Source organism: Odocoileus virginianus, chromosome 21 (assembly GCF_023699985.2).
Source record: "Odocoileus virginianus isolate 20LAN1187 ecotype Illinois chromosome 21, Ovbor_1.2, whole genome shotgun sequence".
NCBI lineage: Eukaryota > Metazoa > Chordata > Mammalia > Artiodactyla > Cervidae > Odocoileus > Odocoileus virginianus.
This window is the reverse complement of record NC_069694.1, coordinates 47,399,486-47,424,099: the sequence shown is the minus strand read 5'-3', so window position 1 is coordinate 47,424,099 and position 24,614 is coordinate 47,399,486. Positions and strand designations below refer to the sequence as shown.

Below are 24,614 nucleotides of genomic sequence, written 5' to 3'. Positions count from 1 at the left end.
CTGTGAGATCAGCTCACACACAATTCTCTGATTGGTAAGGTAACGGGGCAGTGTCCCAGGGGTTAACAATATCAATCCTTAGGCTCCAATAGGTGTGTGTAGGGAGGGCTACGTGCTCATGGTCATCAAATAATTAATTACTTCCATTTGGTGGGGGGGTTAATACCTGTAAAACAGCTCAGGAAATGTGCATCAAATCTGTTATCTAAGTACTTCAGAGAGGAGCTGAAGCAAAGGGGAAGGGGAAAGGGTCTGTTGCAGGAAGGTCCCATCGGGTCCTACTCAGTTATAAAATCTTAATTCTGCAAGAAAAGCTCTGAAAAATGCGAAGATTGCCACGCTAGACCCTGAATGGTGGTAAAACGGTGGTAAAAATCACCTGACGCAACAAATAGCCCCTCCCTGACGCTCAACCACTTTCTCATTATCAGCTAAAGAGGATTCATTACCAGGTCCTCAAGACAGTAAGTGAGGCTAGCAAGTTCTACAAAATTAAACTTGTTCAACAGAGTTGCTCAGTCTTTCCTATGCCGTCATACACTTTGATTGTCCAAGAGGGTGGGTGGTGACTATCACCATAATAGTAACAGCCAACCTCTTGAGTGTTATCTCTGGGGTAGCACATTAAACGCATTATCTGGTTTCACTGGGTAATGGTAGGAAGTAGGTGCTCTGGGCATCTTCATTTTACAGAAGAACAAACTGAAGTTTAGAGCTGTTAATTTGCTAAAAGTCCAATAAATAACAACTGGAGTTTTAAAGACATGTCTCTCTGATCACAGAGTTTAACTTTTAAATATCATGCTTATCCTGAACTGAATTCATCAGGAATTCATTGTTCAGCATCTTGTAGTTCATATCTGTCCAGACACCCACTTTGGGTCACATGTTCTAGGCATCTCATCAAAAGGCTGGGTTCTCTGCATCCATCCATGTTCTAGGAACTAAACAGAAAGTGGGTCCTTTCAATGGATTCTATATCACCTGGATATTTTTATACATAATTCTATAATATATTGCAACCCACATATAATGTAATCCCTGCATTCATGGCCCCTTTCTCCATCTTGAAAGTCATCGGCGTATCATCTTAAAATGTCTCTCTGCTTCGATCATCTCCCTTCTCCTCTGACATTCTGGTCTCCCTCTCATAAGGATGCTGGTGAGTACATTTGGGATCCACCTAAAAGTCCAGAATAATTGCCCTATCTCAAGATCACATTTGTGAAGTCACTTTTGCTGTGTCAAGTCACATTCACAAGTTCTAGGAATTAAGACATAGATATATTTGGGGTCCCTATTTAGCCTGAAACAATTAACAATGGTGAATATCTTTTCATGCACTTATTTACCATCCTTATATCCTTTTGGTGAATATATCTCTTTAAATCTTTTGCTCATGTTTAATTAGATTATTTATTATTATTACATTTGAAAGGCTGTTTTTTTTTAATATATGTTGAATACAAGTCCTTTGTCAGATGTGTGTGTGCGCTCAGTCAGTCAGTCATGTTCAGCCTGCCAGATTCCTCTGTCCATGGAATTTCCCAGGCAAGAATACTGGAGTTGGTTGCCATTTCCTACTCCAAGGGATCTTCCCGCCTAAGGAATCAAACCTGAGTCTCTTGTGTCTCCTGCATTGGCAGGCAGATTCTTTACCACTAAGCCACCTGGGAACCCCCCTCTGTCAGACACATGCTTTGCAAATGTTTTCTTCCAGCACATGGCATGTGTTTTCATCCTTTAGACATTGCCTCTTGTAGAGCAGAAGTTTTCATTTTGATGAGGTATAATTTGACAAAATTTTTCCTTTGTATGTATTATGCTTTTGGTGTGTCATTTCTAAGAACTTTTAATTCCCGGACATAAAGATTTCTGTTTTCTTCTAAAATCTTTAAACTTTAACATCTTAAATTTAGAGCTATGATCCATTTTGAGTTAACCTTTGTATAAGCTGTGTAGTTTAGGTTGAGGTTAATTATTTTGCTTGTGGATGTTTAATAGATTCAACATCATGTTGAAAAGACTATCCTTTTTCTGTTGAATTGCTTTGGCATCTTTGTCAAAGATCAAATGACTATTTTTATGTAAGTCTATCTCTGGACTCTCTAGTCTGTTCCATTAATTTCCGTGTCTATCACTCTGCTAATACCACAGCTCAGTATAACTTTAAAAAAAAATAATGATAATGCAGTTCTGGGGACTTCCCTGCTGGTCCAGTGGTTAAGACGCTGCTTGCAATGCAAGGGGTCCAGGTTCAGTCTCCGGTCAGAGAAGTAGATACCACATGCTGCAACTAAAGATCCTGTATGCCGCAGCAAAGACTGAAGATCCCGTGTGCCGCAACTAAGACCTGGCAAGGCCAAACAAATAAATAAATATTTTTTAAAAATAATACCATTTTGAAGAACAGTGAACACTGTTAGAAGTTTCCTATGCTATAGGTAATTGTTCATCTTAAGTAAGCAGGCTTATCCCTCAGCTCATCAGCATAAACTATGCTCAATTTTATTTAAAGATTGATGCTACCAGACTAAAATGCATTCCCTTAACATTAAAGCATTGGAAATTTTTCCAGATGTTACACACACACACAGCAAGACTCAGAAGTCACTATCTTGACCTGTTCTCTGAGTTTTGCCCTTATATTTTCTATTTTTTGCTGGACATTTCCAACTGGGGATGTTGCACAGCCCCAAAAGGCTTTTTGCATATTGTAAACTGAGAGTATGTGTCACTTTCTGATTCTTTTGCATCTACTGAAAAAATTAAATATGAGATGTACTTAGTCACTCAGTTGTGTCTGACTCTTTGTGACCCCATGGACTGTAGTCCGCCAGGCTCCTCTGTCCATGGGGATTCTCCAGGCAAGAATTACTGGAGTGGGTTGACATGCCCTCCTCCAGGGTGAATATGATATAGGAATTCAAAATTTTGGTTTAAAGTTCATTGTGTTTTGCTATTTAGTCTTTGATAACTGTAATAGACAAAAAAGGTATTTCACAATTATATCTATATCAAATACAAGAAAATGCTTCACTGGCTGCATTTACAAAATCATAAAATAAGCCTTTTAAATTATATCTATCAGCTATTCACAAATTTTATTGAATTCGACTAGCAAATTTCTGCCTTCCTGTAACTTTAGTAAATATAAACTAACCAGGTGTTGCATTTTATATTTTAAGCAAGTGGAATTGAAGGGACAAAAATTCTTTATTTAGAAGTTTTTTAAAACAGTTTGAAAATTCTGCATACAGGAATAATTTTTAAAATGCCCGACATGAGTGTCTTAATAAATGACATATTGACAGTGATTCAACAACCAAATCACATGACCAAAAGAAACATTTCCAACATCAGTTTTCAAACCACTTTCTTCATCATAAATTTCCTACAATCAGCAAGTCACTTTCTCACCAATTAGAATGTCACCTTTAACTTGGAGGGATAAATTTCTGTTTTTCTAGTTATTTTTTGAGTAGCACACCAGTGACATCAACTTATCACAGAAAAGGTAAAAAAAAAAAATTAAATATTTGTCTCTTTTTAAAAAGAAAAATATGTAATATTTGATTGTTGTCATAAGTGCTTTACTTCCAGATACTCTGCAGAAAGCATGTAGGGCAAATATTAACATTTTCATGGTTAATCCCTATTCAATATAAAGTATTATAAAGAATCTAGTTTAGTCTTGCTTTTATAGGAGTAATGACATCAGTGATGTCCCACTGCACTTTGTACAATTCCAGTTTCAGTGTTTTTGCTGCCCTGTTTCCCTGAAAAACTGTGGAGACTGTACTGTAGGGTCCACTAGTATCTCACCCAAGAATTTTTGTTGATGCTTCACTAAATGCAGTGGCTGTATTGTCTCTGGGTACAGGTGAACTATTTTTTTTTCATAATATATAAAGAAGTCAAGAAGTCATTGATGACTGAAAAAATTTCTTCTCTGATGCATGTTTCTTTTATTGGCTTATGAAAAGGTATCTCAGCTGTTTGTGCATTTCATTGCTGAAATAGGTGATACAAACGTGGCTAACATCACTGGCGCTGGAAACAGAACACCCATGTTGAATCTTTACTGGCTCTGTTATTAGCTATAATAGCCAGATATTATTAGCTATATATATTAGCAGATATATATTAGCTATAATATGACTTTCAGTTCATTACTTAACCTCTCTGTGCGTAGGTTCCTTCATCTTGGAAATGGAAATGATAATAGTATTTACTTCATAGGGTTATTATGAAGATTAAATAAATTCATGCCAATTCATTATAATTTTCCCCTACATTTAGTGAGTTCTCAGTAAATGTTCATTAGTAGTCCCTAGAAAATACCATAACCTGAGATATATCAGAAACACTTTTGCTTTCACTCAAACTGTATTATTTTTCTTAAAATTTTAGTAATGCTTTCTGTGAAGCTTACAGTAGTATTTGCTGACAAAAGAACACATTTAATCTGTTGTTATGTGGTTTTCTACGTATTATTTTAGGCATGTTTTACCACAGTGGAAAGCAGGAAGAACAAATATTTTCCTAATAGTGTGAGACTTTACTATTTTTGCTATAAAGTCAAGAACCTCAATGAAACCTTGTAACATTTTATCAGTAAGTTTAGTAAATGTACTCTTACATATTGTAATTTTGAACATAATTGTGAAAATCATAAAAAAGTCAATTTTCACCTTCTGGATTCTCATTATTAAATATCTTGCTTGTCTTGATGGCTTCATTAGCTAATGTTTTGAGGCAAATTTTCACTTGTTTCAAGATTTATCACTAATAATAACTATAATAAGTGTAAATCCAAGACTTCCTTCTTGTTAATTTCTCTTTCTTTTTGGTCAAATCTAAACATTTTTATCTCTTATGCAGGCAACAAGGAATAAGGGGTCAGTGCTGTTCTTCCCTCATTATCCTCTTGGGTTTATTAGCATTATCTGCCACATTTATTTCCTTTGCAGGAGGGTTTTTAAGCCAGTTGTTAGATTTTGTAAGAGTTAGCTTTGATAAACATCCACAAGTCATGAGGTAAACTGTAGCCTACCCTGCACCTCACCTTCTAAGCTGGGAACCTCACTGTCCCCTCAGGATAGTGGGCATCGTCAGTGATGTCATCACTCTCAGTCCAAACATACAACTGATGTTTAATAAATATTTGTTGAGTTGATTTAAATTAATTCATTGATGTAATTGGTGTATTTATAAGAGGACATAGTCCTACTTTCCAAGTGTTTTCAATATAGAAACCTACTAAGGAACTTTCCCTAAGCCAAATTAGCACTATTAATACTTTTCAGTAGAAAGAAGTAATGAAATCATTATATTGGTGGGCTTTCAACAATCAGTTGTGGGAGGCAGCATGTTCTTGGTAAATTCTGTACAATGAATTGAGGGTCCTGACTTCTAGTTCTCTTAGGATCCTGGTGAGTTACCTCATCTCTCTGGATTTGAACCTCTCATCTGTATAACATGAGGCAGTTGAGTTAGATGATTTTGAAGATCCTTTCTAATCTAACACATCAATTCCTAACCTGCCTGTCTTACAGAACTCAATAGTTTCCCTGTTCACAGCATTTTTGTAAAGAAGCCTACACTTGTGGTAAATTGTAAATAGATGTTATCCATCTTAACCCCTATTTTCTGTGAAAGGTTTTCTCTCTCTGCTTCTCTAAACGTCAAATACCAAATCAATAATGTGTCATTACGAGCTCTGATAAAGAAAATAAAATAATAACCTAAAACAAACAACCTCCCCCAAAAGACAAAAAAAGCTCAACTCTCTCAAAGAAGTCTACAAAATTAACTGATTGATTAAATCTGTAAAAATTTATTAAAGGTAAAAAATCTGATATTGGTCTTATTTATAACTAACACAATTATCTTCTCCTCCTACCTTTACAACAATATTCCCCACATCAAAAGGTTGAACAATTATATGCCTATAGGCAATACATTCTGAGTGTTTCTAGACAGACAGAAACAAAAAGAAAATAAGAAGTGTTGGAATGTAGGTATTTCCTAAGTTACCACTTCCATTGTTCATATTCTACCAGAGGACACCCAGGATAAGATGATTGCTAAGACCTGGTTCATGCCAAGAAACAAACTTCACATTTCTCTAAGAATTGTTGAAAATCTGAAGAAATGGATATTAGAAAACTTACAAAGCAAAGGTGTTTCTAATATGCCTTATCTTACTGTGTTTGGTAGCATAATAGATAATATTTAGTGGGAACACACTGGGTGTCAGGCAAGATTCTAAGCACCTTATGCAAATTTATTTAGTCTTCACAACAATCCTGTGAGCTAAGTATTAGCATCTCATATCAACTACATAATTGGACCTTATCCATTTCAAGAGTTGAGTCCTAGCAGGACCTGCCGGGCATGGTGCACTGACCAGGCATGAGAGGATTCCTTCACACAGTGCAAAGCGGTATGCAAGTAGGACATGGGAACCACCACCTGTCTGAAACCGCTTCAGCTTTTCCCAGGACAAAATCAATCCACTTGTGTAAAGCGCCAACCAAAACTCACTGTCGAAAATATATCCTCTGTTTGAAAACGGCACTTTATCCAGTCTCTTTAGTAGCAAAAAACCTGGTCATTTCACATCTGTCAACATAATCTGCATTAAAGTGGAATATCTATGCAGAAAGTCCTTCTGTTTACCTTTCTGTTGCAGAAGATAACACCTTGATGTTGAAAGACAATCTCCTCTTATCCTTTCATAAACCTTGTTGGGTGCTTTTTGAATGCACTGAGGCTCACAATGGAAAGTTTTCTTCACATACCTTATTTTTTTTTCCCCCTCTTACATGAAATTTTTGCCATGATTAGAATAGCCAAGAAATATAAAAGTTTCAGAATTTTTTTCAAATGTGTTTTCTAAAGCATAATAAGACTTTTAATCCACTTAGCGCCTTTAAAATTCTCAACAACGTTGGTTGAATCTTAAAAGATATACATTTCCACACACTGGCTAAATTACCATTAATGATAGTAACCTTTGTAATTTCCTTGCAAACCAAGAAAAAATTAAGTTCCTATAGTAAACAGAATAATTGTAAGCTTCAGAGGGAAGGAAAGAAACACCAAAAGATCCCTAGTAGGTTCTACCTCTGGGCATATTTCGAAACCTCATTAGGGAAGGACCCAAAATACAGAGGATTGGTGTCAACAGTCATATATTATAACAGTGTTGAGTTTCAAGAATCTTCCATCTTTGATCTGTTTATTCAAGGATAGTTTATAGAAGAAGAAAGATTCTTCTTCAAGCTTCTGAAATTTTAATCAGAAAAGCATTGAAATGAATGAAATAAAATACTATTTCTCAACTGACAAACCAGGTGCTAAAGAATAAGACAGCTGCTCTGAGGTTGTTCGGGCTGTCTGTATCCTAGCTACCAGGCATCCACAAAAAGAACCACCTCATGAATGAGATCTACTTACTACACACAAAGCTGGTCCGTAGCACCGATAGGCAGCTCTGAAGTGAGGAAGCAGGTAATGTGTTTCTCTGAAAGCCTTCCTCTATTCTACACTGGACGGGGCTCAGCAGTTAAATCAGTGCACACCATGAATCACTGGCACACTCACACAAACTCCAGGGCACTAAGTATCCTGGAAAATGCAGGCACTGAGTGACATTAGCATGGCTAGGCTTGGGAGAATCCCAAAATCAAGGTGATAAGTGAAGACAGCTGCATACACCAATTCAAACTCCAGGCTTACAAAGGTCAAGAGGTGATGAGAACAGACATTCCCTCCCCGTATTTCGCTAAAAAGACTGAAATTTCTACACATTAACTAATTTCCAGCATCAAAGGAAAGCTGTGAGAGATGATGTAAAGGAAAAAGATCTCCTGAAGAAAAATACATTTGTATGTTTTAGTCTACAACTGCCCACAGAGGCTAGTAACATTGGCCATATAAAATAAAACGAAATATTTTCTGATACAGCAAGACCTTTTAAGAAATATAATGGTCCCTTCTATTTAAAGTAATTTTTTCTTCTTCTATACTTGGCAAAAACATCACTTATCCTTCCAGGCCCTGATCTCAGTCATCTTCTTGTCATGGATCCCAACAACTGGGACAGCTGGGGACATGCCTGGAGTGATGGTGTACAAAGCCAATATTTATTAACATTATTGTTAAAAAAGAATCTCTAAAAAATAAATCTTCATTCCTGGTTCACCTAATATCCAGGTAATACTGACTTCATGGTGAGTAGTATTAGCATTCTGGACGAAACTACTGACTGTAGGCAAGAAGTAAATAGACAGTGGGGACAATTATGCTCTGATGGTCGAGGTTTTTGTTGCTGCTATTTTTGTTCCTGGTTCTTTCTTAAAGTTAATTTTAACATTAGAAACTATAACATAATGGAACTCCCATTTTGTTCCCTAGCTCTAGGATTGCTCAAATTTGGAGTTATTACTAAAACTTAACACTAAGCTGTTTTATGGAATTTGAGAGTGTGTCTTGAAAAATATTGAGGAATTCCTTGAAGAAAAGTACATTGTTTAATACTGGCCTGGACATTCTGAAAAAGTTTTCTAGCTATTTAGGCTAGTTATTGAGTCTTTTTTTGTTCAGAACAAACAAAACTGCTTCATTAAAATAACTGCTGAAATAGATGAGGCAATTTACGTATATTGGAAAATTACTAGTTTCTTCTCCAGTTTTTCTCCACTACAATCAAAGTGACTAAATATTAAGAATGTTGGACTGATTTTAGATTTATTTTCCAGTTAAGGAATTTTTGTTTCCTTTCATCTGAGGTATAATGTTTGATTTTTTTTTTTTTTATCATCCAGATTTCTTTTAAGGAATGTTTGATTTTTTAACTGTCTGGATTAAGAGACAATATGTAAAGTTAATCTAAATAAATTAGCACAGTAGAACCTACAAGTCAATGATAAAACTTGAGAGGAGCCGTAGTAATTGCTTTGTAACCCAAACTGTTTGATTCCCCTAGTAGTAGACCACTGACTAGGGAAGACTCTGCCTCTCTCGGCTTCACCCACTGGCACTCTCATCCGTCTCCTCACACGCCGACCACGACTCTGAGGGCCACGGCGCTTGTGGAAGACAGTCTCTCCTACCTACACTCATTCTACCATTTCATCTGAAATGTGCGACAAGCCTTTTTCTTGTTTTCCTCAGTACAAGTGAGATCAATCTCTAACTTTTCATAAAATCTTCTTTAAAAACTAGTGACTAATAGAAAGGGACTTCGCTGAGGGCTCAGGAGTAAAGAATCTGCCTGCAAAGCAGGAGACTCAGGTTCAACCCCTGGGTCAGGAATATCCCCTAGAGGAGGAAATGGCAACCCACTCTAGTGTGCTTCCCCGGAAAATCCCATGGATAGAGGGGCCCGGGGGGGCTACAGTCCATGGAGTCACAGTCAGACACGCACCACACTGGTTTAATAGAAAATAAGGGCAACCCACCTTAAAATGGCTGGCTAAGACCAGACTCCTGGAGGTCTCCTCCATGGCAGTGCCCGGCCTCATTTCTGACGTGTCCACCAGGCCGGAGAAAGGGCTCCGCCGACCCCGGAACTCACAGCCCCTTCCTAGCCCAAGAGTTCAGGAAAGGCCTCCTCTTCCGGTGGTATTCCCAACACCTGGGTCCTGCCTGCAAGATCTCCTCTGTTGTCTCAAACTTAACCGTCTCCCATTGCGGAAAGAAAATTGTAAAGACTGGTTTAATCTGTGGCCAGAGCTTCTGAAAAATGCCTGATTTGTTTTTACTACAACACTTCAGCGTACTGTTTAGTAATTTAAGGTTTTAAAATGATTATTTATAAAGAGAGCCCTAGATATGATTTTTTTTTTTTTAAAAGCAGAGTTGGGGGAAGAAGATATCTACATTGTTCTGCATAAGGATGTAAGTCACCTGAAACAGATGAAGGAGACCAAGATAAGAGAAATAGACGTAGACCAAGGGTCACTGAGAGCGAAAGAGGGGTGGCTAACATGGCAAGAGGGTCACACTCGAGAGAGATGACGGTAACTAAGTCATTTCCACAGAAAACAATGACTTGACTTTTAAGTACAAGAATGAAAACCATTTTGTTCTAGTTGTTTCGTGTGCTGGATCAGGATGTGACCGTGACTTTTTGTCTTGCCCTCAGCCTTCAGTTAAAGTCTGTACCCTCACAACCCAAAGCTCTTTTTAAGAAATGAAGCAGGGTGATGTGGGCGTGAGGTGCTGGAGTGGAAAAATGACATGAAGGAAGCAAGCCACAGAGACATGAGTGATTCAGTGGAAGGACCAAGTGGACACAACCTTTCCTTCCACATCACCATCCCTGCCCATCAATCCTCCAAGACAGAGGAGGGGAGAGGGGCTGGAGATGAGACTGTTTTTATTTAAAAATTCTAAGATACTATGGCCCCCGCAGGCCATAGAGCTTTGGAATTTATGAAATGCCAGTCCATTCTTAGGGATGTAGTCTGTTCTTCTGACCCTTACGGCAGAATTTCAGTGCAACCCTACCGTATGCAAGAGGGATCCTGGGGTGCTAAGTTAGCCAACTGGGGAGATCTTAATTGCTACAATGACACACTATGAGAAAAGGTATTCACTATAAATAACCCCCCCTTTACTTGAAAAATAATTAGCAGTCCTTTTGCTTTTCTCTTCATGCTTAAGTGAAAGGAGCTGAGCTAATAAAGAAGGATATAACATTTATTCCATCATTCTACTACTTCTCTGAAACAGTCTCTCCCAAGTAGGATGTGTACCACTTAGAGACTGTAACATTATTCTGTGGGAAAAAAAAATGTTAGAAATGTTACGTGCTTCATAATATTCATAATATTAGTGTATATAACTAATGTAAGTGATAAATAAAAGTGTATTGGGAGCATATGTCCACATTTTAACTTTTTTAAAGTGGAAGGGAGTTTGGAGGTTACGGAAGGTAAAACAAACAAACAAAAAAAAACCCCAGCCATTTATACTATACAAGGAAATATGTCACTAGATTTTCATGAAGGCAAATCTGTAGATGATAAAGGAAGATTTTGAATTTAAAGCCAAATTACAGTGCTTTGATGGGAAGCACTTGCTCTACTCAAATAAGCAAATATTTCTCACCTTCTAACTTCTAAATTGAACGTCAAATAAAAGGGACAGCCCACGACAAGCCCCAAAATGTAAATTCATTTAAAGAACTAATTCATTGTTTCTTTATACGCCCTCAACAATTTTACAGATCTTAAAAAAATTGGTTCCAAACATAGGAAAGAATACATAAGAGCTTTAAATACATAGTGGCTTGTTTTTGCCGCTGTTTAAGTGACCACTGGTAAGAAACCTAACAAGCAGGCTCACTTAGCACTCAGTGAAACTTTTTATCAGTTGATGTCACAGAAAGGCAAATGCTGGAGCTGCAGCTCCACGAGGGCACTCACTCAAACCAGTTTGATTTGGTTTTGGGTTTTTAATAAACATTTCTTCTGAGCACAAAAATACAAGCTATGTATGTTGAAATTATTTTGAATACAAACTGTAATGTTATAGAACTATCATCAGGTTTTTCAACATGGCATTTTTCCATGTGTAAAAGAAATTTAATTATTATAGAAGAAACTAAGTCATATCTATAAACTTGTTGTTCAGTTGCTCAGTCATGTCTGATGCTTTGCGACCCCCGTGGATTGCAGCACGCCAGGCTTCCCTGTCCTTCACTATCTCCCAGAATTTGCTCAAACTCATGTCCATTGAGTCGATGATGTCATCCAACCACCTCATCCTCTGTCATCCCCTTTTCCTTCTGCCCTCAATCTTTCCCAGCATCAGGATCTTTACCAATGAGTTGGTTCTTCACATCAGGTGGCCAAAGTATTGGAGCTTTAGAGAACACTACTACTCTTACCACCAATAAAATAACATTAACTACAATAAAAATATTAATAGAAGCTAAGATTTATCGAGGGGCTTCCTAGGTGGCACTAGTGGTAAAGAACCTGCCTACCATTGCAGGAGACCCAAGAGACACGGGTTCGATCCATGGGTGAAGAAGATACCCTAAAGGAGGGCATGGCAACCCACTCCAGTATTCTTGCCTGGAGAATCCCATGGACGGAGGAGCCTGGCGGACTGCAGTGCGTATGATTGCAAAGAGTTGGACACAACTGAAGTGACTTGGCATGCATGCACACAAGACTTATTGGGTGCTCATTACATGCCAGGCTCCATTTTATGCACTTTACCGTTTTTATGCACTTCAGTCAGTTATGTGATAACTGAGCGGTCCTGAGCCCAGACTGCCCATTATGTCTGTTAGAAGCACCAAGGGAGGGTAATTAAAAAAAACCACCAGAGGAGACTGTGACTCACATTGACCTGGTGCTAACCCTGTTGGTGGTTTAACATGCAGCCAGAATTGAAAACAAATGCTTTAACACAATCCTGACAACAGTCCTGGGAGGAAGGGGTAATCATCTTTATTTTACAATGAGGACAATGAGATACACAGTTCACAAGCAGCAGAACTGGGATCTGAACTCAGGCCGGCAGACTCCAAAATTGAAGCTCTTTACCACTAAGCTCTGCTACCCACTCAAAGACCAGGAACCACTGAGGACTTAGGGGATGGTTTTATTCATGTGGTATGCATAAAAGATCATTCCTGTAATTTCTGAGCAGTTAGATTTTTTTTTTTTAAAAAGCTTTTGCATAACTCTAGCTGAAAAAATAAACCAGATTTTGATCATGGAATTACTCTGATTTGCACGTGACCGGGAAGTTGACCAAACCCTAGCTGATGCTGAAATCAGTGATTTCACTGTTTACTGCTAAAGATGACCTCCCCAGATGGCTGACTAGTGCTGAGGTTTGGCCTGCACTTCTTCGTCACTCCATTTACCAGGGAAGTTCATATAAATAATGCAGGCAGAGACAGCAAATAGAAAAAGTTCCTCTTCAATTGCTATTTCTCCTCCAAGGAAAAGAGGCTTAAAAGTTCAAAAGCCATTTGACAGCACTTTTCCTTATTGCGCTCCTTTTGCACTGTAGCCCAAACAGAAGCTAACAGAATACTCAGTAATTAAAATAAAAGAAGAAGAAGCAATAGCAGAAGGAGGCATGGGGGAGGGGAGAAATGAAAAGAAAAGCCATGTCTGTGTTATCACTTGGTTTATCAGGCTCATAGTCACATGCAAGACAACATGGCATAAAGTTACCTGAATCAGACCACAAGGGATTCTTCCTCCTGGGTCAGGCTGGCCACAGGTGGTCTGTCTCAATGCCAAGCGTGAGGAATAAGGCAAGTAGAATTTAATTAGAGGAAAAATAGATGACAGCACCATATTTATTTCGAGAGGAGAAATACTATCCTCTGAAATGCATGGGCATAGGGTGCGACCTGGGCAGTTATTGGCTAACACAAGACATGGAGTGTCAAGTAGATGCTTTAAACCTTTGATTTGCAAGGAATGAGGGAGCAAAAAGTCAGAGTCACAAAGTCGCATCCAGACATTCCACCCTCCATGGGGTCTGTGCCATGTCACTGCAGTGTTCAAATAAGGCATCTTGTGACATGATTTGATCAAGAGATTTAGCCAAGATATGGAGCCAAGAGGATATTTATTAAGCACAATCTGCCAGACTCTGTGGTAAGTGCATTTCCCATATTATCCCGTGGGATCCCCACAACAATTCCGAAAGGGGTATTATTATTTTTCAGCAATATTCCACTATGTGGTTGTGGTTTAGTCACTAAGTCGTTTCTGACTGTTGGCAATCCCATGGACTGCAGCCCACAGGCTCCTCTGTCCATGGGATTCTCCAGGCAAGAATACTGCAGTGGATTGCCATTTCCTTCTCCAGGGGATCTTCCAGACCCAGGGATCGAACCCCAGTCACCTGTGCTGCAGGCGGTCTCCTGCATTGCAGACAGATCCTTTGCTTGACTGAGCTACCAGGGAATTAGAATATAGTCCACTAGAGCTCCAGTATTAACTAGGCAGCATAGATTTGAAATGAGGTATGTTTGCATCTAAAACCTCAGTTCCTTCCATTTGTGACACAGTCCTCCTAACTCATTGTCTCTATCCTGGGCTTCAGGTTTATTTCTTCAACCAGCCTCAGTGAAGGCACTTTTGAGCCACCAGCAGGGACTAGTGAGAAGCATGAGGTGTAGGTTCCCTTGTTAGCAGTGAGTTCCTTGAGACTCTAAAGCCATGTGCAGAAGTTCATTTGCATCTTATTTTTTCTCTCTCAGTTTCTGCTTCTTGACTGGTTCCCACTCTCTCTGTGCATCCATGCAGATGCCTGGCTATGGTCACTTGCCAATTACTCTCTTTCAACCCAAAGAGGGTCCAGGCCACCCGACAAAACTATGCTCAAAAGCTCTGCCTCCAACAGCTGAGTCACCAGCTCATGGGGTTATTTTTGCTTTTTGTCATCTTTTTTTTTTTTTTTTGGCTGCACTGCACAACATGTGGAATTTTAGTTCCCCAACGAGACTAGGGGTGGAACCTGAGCCCCCTGCAGTGGAAGCATAGAGAATAACCACTGGACCTCCAGGAAAGTCCCTGTCATTCCTTTTTTGCCTTTATTGTTTAGGACGTGGATTATCAGGTCAGGGATACTCATTCATTCAGCAAGAATTTACTGAGTATAAACTATGACAGTGGATATGTTCTAGGTGCTGGGGACCCAGAGGTAATTAGAACTCAGTCCTTCCTTCCATACCCTCGGGTTCTGCTCACCTGTTCCAGTGCGCGCTGCCTGATGACAGAGCCTTGACTTCCTCATCCCCATAATTTCCTTTACAGGAGAGCCAGAACAGGAGCCCAGTGTCAGCAGTTTGGCTCAGAACTGTTCCCTTTATTCCCATTAGTTTGTGCTAATTTCCCAAGGCTTCTCTTTCTCTTCTGGAAAATTTACTGTTTCCCTCAATCTACCTCTTTTGGGGAGCCAGACCTCTTCTCAAAAGGGTAAAATGACAAGAAAGGAATATCGGGGCAGTTTGTGCCCTTTAGTGAATGGAAATAACTGCCTTGTTTTAGCAACAGTTTGCAGAGCCACCAAGGATTAAAATAAATTCTTACTCGGGATTGCTATTTTGCATTCAGTAGAATTCCCATTTCCTCTTGATTAAGAACCCGTTTAATATGAGAGGGGTTGTGGCATATTATCATTTCTTAGCAGTTCCCAAAGTTACAATGCACCTGTTACTAAAACTGGCGCTGCATCAGAGCTTCAGAAACAGCTGTGGGGGAGAATGCAAGGAGGTTTAATTTGAAATGTAGCTTAACTTTCACAATGAAGGAATCACATTTGTTCCCAATTCCCTCCCCATTTTTCACTGGTTTTTAGCAACCTCTTAGTTCCTACACAAAGTTATCCAAAGGATGATATTTTTTTCTTTATGGCTTAGAGACAGTTTCAAAATTTTTTAAAAAGTCATCTGTTTCCCCAATTTCCCATATAAAGCTGATCAACTAAGTATTTAATCACTCCTCACGTCAGAATCAAGATAGAGGTTTAACTAGTTAAAAATGAGACCTATTCACTCACACACAGAAGAATAGTTTGAATTATTATAGTTAGTCCTAACAGCCAATATGATGTTATAGTCCTAACAGCCAATAAGGAAATAACCATGCATTGAAAACAAAAAGGAAGCAAATATACACATCCAAAGACAAATCGGAAACAAATGCCAAGTATACAAGATGGAACAAATAGGTATTAGAAGGTAGTTTCTGGGAAGACGTGAACTCCTTTTTTTTTTTTTCCCATTTATTTTTATTAGTTGGAGGCTAATTACTTTACAACATTGCAGTGGGTTTTGTCATACACTGACATGAATCAGCCATGGACTTACATGTATTCCCCATCCCAATCCCCCCTCCCACCTCCCTCTCCACCCGATCCCTCTGGGTCTTCCCAGTGCACCAGGCCCGAGCACTTGTCTCATGCACCCAACCTGGGCTGGTGATCTGTTTCACGTGAACTCCTTTTGATTAGATTACTTACCCGCACAAGTAGAATTCTCATTTCTGGAGGGAGAGCCTTCAGGACAGTTCCAGTGCTGCAGGGCTGAGAGGCTAACAAAACTAAATTTGAGAACTTGGCAACACAACGACAAGGAAATGCAGCATGATGTTGATGGCTTGAACTCTCAATAGAAAACAAGCTGACGTTGCTTGAGCACAGCCCGGGCCAGGTGGGTACGTCTGACTCTCCGTGTGTCCACTCAGGTGGGCCTGCAGCCCTGAGGTATCTTTTCCTCTGTTGCTCTGCTGCTGCCTTCTCGCTCCTTCTCCTTCAACTCAAGACAGCATCCAGAGGGAGCCTGAGGGGAAAGGTTTGTTTTGGGGAAGCTGGTAAGAAATACCTGACACCCTTAGGACACATTTCACAGAGTTGAACAGGCATGCACTGGAGGCCTGCCGCTGTCTTCACTGTGACAAGGCAGAGTTGCAAGGCCAAGGCTAGGAAAAGGAAAATAGGGAAGAATTGGTGGAAAGTTCCAACCACGACCCTTGATGAAATAAGGACATAAGATTCCTCCCCAAACATGGTTTCGCCAGTCCAGGTTGGATGCATGAGACAAGTGCTCGGGGCTGGTGCACTGGGATGACCCAGAGGGATGGGATAGGGAGGGAGGTGGGAGGGGGGTTCAGGATGGGGAGCACATGTAAATCCATGGCTGATTCATGTCAATGTATGGCAAAAACCACTACAATATTGTAAAATAATTAGCCCCCAACTAATAAAAATAAATGAAAAAAAATAATATGACAGAAAAAAAATAAAATATAAAAAAAAAGTAGAATGACTTCTCTTTTCCTTTTTAAAGCTTCTTTGGCTCCACCCCTCTCCTTTAGTAACACTTGAGTGAGCCTCTGTTTGCAAATACAAATGTAGGCAATTCCATGCTCCAGAAAGCCGGGACCACTGCCAAGGAGACAGCTGACTGTTCACCATGAGCATTCCAGGCAAAACCAGGCGAAGAGCCATGACGGGGCTGTGGAGTTGCTTCTGGTGTCTTGGAGGTACCTGCTGAATATTGGCCATGTTTTAAACATCTGGCAGGATGGAGACAACATTAAATCACGTCGTATAAATCAGTAGTGAACAGCACTGCTGATAATGCAGACTTGGAGCAATTGATCATTCATCTGAGCAATACTAAAGAAAATTGACCTTCAGTTCATTATGTGAGTGAATGCCAACACCAGTGCACATTCCTGGAGCTTTATCTTTCTCCTTCCCATATATTTTATAGCGGAATTTGAAAGATTATTCTTTCCAAATCAAAGAGAAATCCCTGATGCCAGATGAAGAGTTACAGTATGCATAGTCACCCTTTCTTGCAGCAGGACCATAATAAAACACCATGAGGGGCCAGGAGTGCAGGGAAAGGAGGGGACTGTTATCATAGAGCAGTGTTGGAAAAAAACAAGCTAATAGCACTGTTCTGCTGGAAGTTTTACTTTTGTTACTTTACGGTAGGCAGAGAGGAGGATCCAGCCTCTCCAACCCAGTGCAGTACATTCTTATCCTTTCTCAGGTGGCACAAGCTACAAACATTCAATAACTTCTAACAGTTTGGCCCACTCTAATTTGGGGCCCCAATTCTCACACAATCCAGTGGATATGCCCTATTCAGTAGCTAGCGAGCAGTAAGGCAAATCTTCCTACCTGGGAATAAAAATTTGAATAGTCTTAACCTCTTTCTTTTTAAAGAGTAGCACTTTGCTTCACGAATCCTGCTCACAGTGCCAGTTTATGTTTTGCCAACATTTTTATTTTGTTTTAGGTTCAAAGGATTCATTAACAAAAGAAATCACTTGTTACACACAAATATACAATTTCAATATGTAATAGAGGATTATTTGACTTAATTTCAATATACAGTTATTAAAAGAAGAGAAATAGAAACAATAGAGAAAAGTAACAGCCCATACGTCACCAAATTGGGATGACAAACATCCAGACTTAGACAGCACTGGGAAGTCTCTCATTAACAGTGATCTGGAGTTCCAGTTGGGAAGAGGCCCCAGGGTGCATCCACCCCATGAGTGAGACTTCAAATTGCAGTTTCAGGGACTCCCCATTTATAATCCCAAGCTGCAATCTGATATCGTTATCAGTTTGCATGTAAAAATGCAGCTCTGTTTTTTTTTTTTAACTTTTATAATGCCACATATTTCACTTTGTGAATCACAAAGCTTCTGAGTTCCCAGGGGTTGGCCAGACCCTCAGGGACTCAAGAATTCCGAGATCCACTCCCTTGCTTATTATCTAAAGTTCCGCCTGACTTGCTATGCATGTATGCAGGTATGGAATCCAGGCAATGGCCAGGCAGGTCCAAGGCAGGTCAGAGTCCTGCTCTCCTGCCTTTGAAGCCTGAACAAGAGTTCCTCCATTTTAATTTCCGTAACAGCTGGCCTTAGGATTATTTAAGTTAAATAACATAGGAATAAGGCAAAATAAAATGGGCAGTCTTAATTCTGTAAGTCAAATAACAATTCCAGATAGTCAAAAGAAATAAAGTGATCAAAGAAACAAGTAATGAATTATACAATGCAGAAAACAGTTTTTGAGCAGTAGGGGATTTAGTAAAGAAAAAATGCCACCATGAATGAGAAGTATGCTTTTGTTCATCAACTTCTACATCCATTAACTTATTGGCAGCAATGGTAGTAACAACAGAATGTTCTATCAAGGTACAATTATGTTTATCTATGTTTAACTTTTTGGTTCCTTGCAAAATCTTACATAACAGTTCTAAGAAGAAGCTAATATTAGGAACAGACAAAGTAGGGAATAATATTTGGGTCCATAATACATAAGTTCTCATGGGGGGAAAGTAATAAGTGATCCCCCTCCAATATAAATAATCAACATACGTTAGATATGTGTTTGTGCAGTGTTGCTGGTATAGTGGTGAGCATAGCTGCCTTCCAAGCAGTTGACCCTGGTTCATTTCCTGGCCAAAGCAGTGGGCCAACCTTTGGGCTTACCTGATAGCTCAGTTGGTAAAGAATCTGTCTGAAATGCAGGAGACCCCAGTTTGATTCCTGCATCAGGAAGATCCACTGGAGCAGGGATAGGCTATCCACTCCAGTATTCTTGGGCTTCCCTTGTGGCTCAGCTGGTGAAGAATCTGCCTGCCCTGTGGGAGACCTGCGTTCGATCCCTGGGTTGGGAAGATCCCCTGGAGAAGGGAAAGGCTACCCACTCCAGTATTCTGGCCTGGAGAATTCCATGGACTGTATAGTTCATGCGGTCGCAAAGAATCAGACACGACTGAGCAACTTTAAAAAAAAATGTGCTAGACATCTGGAAAAAGGAGTTACTAATTGATATATAGAAGTTGTGTTTACATTATCAGTTATGATACATACTAATCGAGGGGCTATTTTTAAAAATTCTTACAGGATTTAGGGAAGATAGTTCATTCACAACGATTGGTCAGTTTCCCCAAAGGCAAGAAGTTGGTCCACATAGCAGTTCCTCAGTAGTCTTGTCACAGTCTATCAATAGGTGGATACAACTGTTAAAGTAAATCGGCACAATAATATTTGTGTCTGGGCCTTGAGCTATATCTTTATCAGTGCTGTGTAATCTAGCAGACAGACAAATGTTGTCCATAGAAAGTCTAGGTTAAGAAAGGACAGACCTTGTCTACTAGGAAGGCAAAATTATCCTGAGTCTAGGTCTGGCTCATGTTTCAAAGACTTAGAATTGGACACAACTTAGTGACCAAACAACAACACAACAACAACTCGTGTGATAGATTATTCTTGGCAGCCTGACTATAATGTGGATTGTCACTCACACCTCAGCCTTCAAGGATAGGCTACAAGTAAAAGAAAAATATGAAGAAACCTATTTGGGACACCTCTCTTCATATTTTTCTCTTAACTGTAGCATATCCCTAAAGATTGAGGCGTGAATGACAATCCACATTATAGGCAGGCTTCAAAGAATAATCTATTCACAAGAGTTGTTGTTGTATAGTCACTAAGTCATATCCAACTCTAAGTCTCTGACTCTTTGCGACCGCATGGACTATATAGCCTGCCAGGCTCCTATCTCCTTGTGATTTCCCAGGCAAGAATACTGGAGTGGGTTGCCATTTCCTTCTCTAAGGGATCTTCCTGATGTAGGGATCAAACCTGAAGTTCTTGTGTCTCTTGCTTGACAGGCAGACTCTTCACCACCGTGCCACCTGGGAAGCCCCATTCTTTACCCATAGGGGAAGCCAAGTGGCCAATTCATTGGCTACTCACCAAGAATCTGTGTATATATATCAATCAAATTTTTTTCCTTTAAAGCCTACTGTTGACAGGGTTTCCCAGGTGGCACTAGTGGTAAAGAACCTGCCTGCCAAGGCAGGAGATGTGAGACATGGGTTCAGTTCCTGGGTAGGGAAGATCTCCTGGAGAAAGGCATGGCAACCCACTCCAGTATTCTTGTCTGGGAGATCCCATGGACAGAGGAGCCTGGCAGACTACAATCCATATAGTTGCACAGAATTGGACATGACTGAAGTGACTTAGCACACATGCATGTATATACTGTTGACACTTTTGAATTGTGGTGCTGGAGAAGACTCTTGGGAGTCCCTTGGACAGCAAGGATGTCAAACCAGTCAATCCCAAAGGAAATAAACCCTCAATATTCACTGGAAGGACTGATGTTGAAGCTGAATATCCAATACTTTGATCAACTGATGTGAAAAGCCAACTCATCAGAAAAGACCCTGATGCTGGGAAAGACTGAGGGCAGACGGAGAAGAGGGCCAAAGAGGATGAGATGGTTGGATGGCATCATCGACTCAGTGGTCATGAGTTTGAGCAAATTCAAGGAGATAGTGAAGTGCAGGGAAGCCTGGCCTGCTGCAGTTCATGGGCTTGCAAAGACTCAGACACTACTTAGCAACTGAACAACAACAGCATACTGCGTATAATTCAACAAATTGACTACTCTTGGTTTACTTCTTTCCAGCTTCTGGAAACTTGGTATTCCAGAAACCGAAGGACATTGTTTTGTCTTATTTTTTCCATAAGCTCTAATTAGCACACAGTTCATTGATAGATACATGTAATTTTATAATCCCTGGGTGTAGCTCATGGGGTGGTGGTGGTTTAGTCACTAAGTTGTATCCTACTCTTGGGACCCTATGAACTGTAGCCTGCCAGGCTTCTCTGACTATGGCATTTCCCAGGCAAGAATATTGGAGTGGGTAGCCTTTTCCTTCTCCAGGGGATCTTGCCAACCCAGGGATAGAACCTGGGTCTCCTCAATTGCAGGTGGATTCTTTACCAACTAAGCCACCAGGGGAGCTAATCTCTATCCAAAGATAGATTACTGAGGTGAGCTTTAGAATAATTTAATTAAACTTTTTAGTAATCAAACATAACAGAAAGAAACTATCTGGGAAGTGAGTCTTCCCAATATAGATCTCAATTAACAAAACTAGAATTTACTATTCAGTGAAACAGAAATTTTTTGTGAGGACATTAACCCTGCAGCCAGGGAAGACTTTATCCCATCAAATAAAAAATGAGGTTTGTCAGTGAACCAGGAAAAACCAAGCAGTCTTGGATTCCCTAGAGCCCTGGCTGTTTGATTTACAGCTATTGTTTACCCATTTTAAATTCCTTGATTTAGTAGTAGACTCTTGCCATGTCCTAATGACATTAGGAAAGCAAACGTCTGACAATGAAGGTTAATTTTTTTAGACACACAAGGAGCTTTATCTATATGTGTCACAAACTTCACAGATCATTGTGAACTAATATTTATTTACCAAAAGATTTTAAAAACAAGTATAAATCACTTAAAGGCAAAGAAATTCATATATTCTGTTATCAAAAGCCACATGATAAGAAAACTTTTTTTTCTCTTAACACAGAGATAAAACCAAATCCAGTCCAATACCAGTTTACTGTTAATAATGAAATTTGCTTATCTAGTTACTTTTAATTTAATCTTAAGAAATCCTTTCTATAAATCTTGAAGAGGTAATATTTTTGCAAAGGTATCAGAGTGAAACCCATAGCTCTCTATAATGACAAAAAAGGCTTTAAAAGGCATGTTTAAAATCTGATTACAGAGGTTTCCCTGGTGGCTCAGTGGTAAAGAATCCATCCACCAATGCAGGAGACTTAGAGTTTGATCCTTCATTCAGGAAGATCTCACACGCCTTAGAGCAACTTAGAGCAAGCCCACGTGCCGTAACTACTGGGCCTGTGCTCTAGAGCCGGGGAAGCCCAACAATTGAGCCCATGGGCCACAACCACTGAAGCTCAGCGTCCTTGGTTCTGTGCTCCACGGCAAAAGAAGCCTGTGCAGTGCAGTGAAGAGTGGCCCCTGATCACTTCAACTAGAGAAAAGCCCAAGCAGCAACAAAGACACAGTACAGCCAAAAATAAATAAATTTTTAAAATTATTTTTTAAAAAGTCTGATTACAACACAATTGACAAAGTAACTTGGTTACTGCTGTGACATGAAACATTTTAAGACAGCAATTAGAATTACGATTGATAATGTTTTACCAGGGCATGTCAGATCTTTATGAAATCTATATAATTTCTAGAATATCTATATGGATAACATATTCCATACAACATAACCTGAGAAGATTTATTACTCATTTGGCAATTTGTTACTATTCAGTCACTAAGTCATGTCCAACTCTTTTCAGTTCCATGAACTGAAGCACACCAGACTCCTCTGTCCTTCATTATCTCCCCGAGATTGCTCAGATTCGTGTCCATTGAATCACTGATCTCATTTGGTCCCCTTCTCCTCCTGCCCTCAATCTTTCCCAGCATCAGGGTCTTTTCCAATGAGTCAGCTCTTCACATCAGGTGGCCAAAGTATTGGAGCTTCAGCTTCAACATCAGTCTTTCCAGTGAATATGCAAGGTTGATTTCCTTTAGAATTGACTGAGTTGATCTTCTTGCAGCTGAAGGGACTCTCAAGAGTCTTCTCCAGCACCACAATTTGAAAGCACCAGTTCTTTGACACTCAGCTTTATGGTCTAACTCACATCTGTGTATGACTACTGGAAAGACCATAGCTTTGACTATAAGTACCTTTGTTGGTAAAGTAATGTCTCTGCTTTTTAATACACTAAGTCTGTCATAGCTTTCCTTCCAAGGAGCATTTAACAATATTTCCCATGAACCTAACTAGTTTAATATCTCTCTTTGGGATGTTCTACAGGCTGTTTGAGGGCTTCCCTGCTGGCTCAAATGGTAAAGAATCTGCCTGCAATGCAGGAGACCTGGATTCAATCTCTGGGTCAGGAAGATCCCCTGGAGAAGGGAATGGCAACTCACTCCAGTATTCTTGCCTGGAGAATTCCATGGGTAGAGGAGCTTGGTGAGCTAAAGTCCATGGAGAGAGAATCAGAAATGACTGAGTGACTAACACACACAGGGGCTCTCTGAAGCATCCCAAAGTTAGCTAGAGGTCAAAAGGGCCTCATTAGAATTTGATTTATGTCAATAAATCAAAGGGATCTTATCTCTGCACTTCCAAGATGACCAGGAAAAGGAGGAACAATGGTTCCAAAAAGGGCCACAGCTTCATGCAGCGTATTCACTGCACCAACTGTGCCCGCTGTGTGCCCAAGGATAAGGCCATTAAGAAGTTCATCATTCAGAATATGGGACATTTCTGAAGCAAGTGTTTTTGATGCCTACTTGCTTCCCAAGCTGTATGTGAAACTACGTTACCATGTGAGTTGTGCCATTCACAGCAAGGTAGTCAGTAATCACTCTCCAGAAGCCTGGAAAAACAGAACAACTCCACCCCAATTTAGACCTGCGGGTGCTGCTCCACGTCCTCCACCAAAGTCCATGTATGAATCCAAGTCCTTAAAGACTGAAGAAATATTGGTTTTTCTGAAGAGACAATAAAATGAAAATTATACTTAAAAAAATATATCAAAAAGGCATAGAACACTCAAGATCAAAGGTCACAGTCTGTTATCATTATCAATTTGTGTGCAAAAATGCAGCTCTGATTTTACCTTAACCTTTTTACAATGCTGTTTGTTTCACCTTGTGAGTCAGAAGACTTCTTAGACCCCAGGGGTTGGCCTGACCTTCAGGGGTTCAGTACTTCCAAGACCCACTCCCTCTCTTATCTGAGGTACCACCTGACTTGCTGTGCATGCAGGTAGGTGTCCAGGCAGGTCAGAGTCCTGCTCTCCTGCTTCTGAATCCTGAACAAGACTTCCTCCATTTTAACTTCCCAAAAAGCACAAAATCTGGGAAGCATTGGGAATCCAGCATTGCTAAATGCTATTCCTTCTCAAACAAATTTGGCTGTCTTTTCACAGATCAGTGATAGAAAATAAAAGCTCCAAGTTTCCTGGACCACTTTCTACTTGGAACAACAGCAGTTATTTCTTCAGGAGCGAACTCAGGACCCAGAAATATCTGGCTCAGGCAAATCATCTACAACAGATTTGATGAACAATGGAAATTTCTGCCAATTTGCTTCAAGCTGTAAAATAAGCTTTCATTTAAGTTGTCCAGAGGTAGCGTTCCAAGTGCTAGTCAAAACATAGATGAAGTAACAGTCAGAAAAATAACAGTCA

General features: G+C 39.8%; 1 protein-coding gene and 1 pseudogene across 1 annotated transcript in view; one reads left to right on the top strand and one right to left on the bottom strand.

Moving 5' to 3' along the window:
• Nucleotides 1–16,570, bottom strand: part of EGF (epidermal growth factor) — a 96,477-nt gene extending 79,907 nt beyond the window's left edge. The window contains 2 exon segments of the mRNA XM_070452276.1: nucleotides 16,018–16,115; nucleotides 16,117–16,570. Of these exon segments, the coding sequence (XP_070308377.1) occupies nucleotides 16,018–16,115; nucleotides 16,117–16,142 (124 nt within the window). The 5' untranslated portion in view covers nucleotides 16,143–16,570.
• A 6,979-nt stretch (nucleotides 16,571–23,549) lies between these two features.
• On the top strand, nucleotides 23,550–23,928 carry LOC110133772 (small ribosomal subunit protein eS26 pseudogene; annotated as a pseudogene).
• Nucleotides 23,929–24,614: the final 686 nt, after the last annotated feature.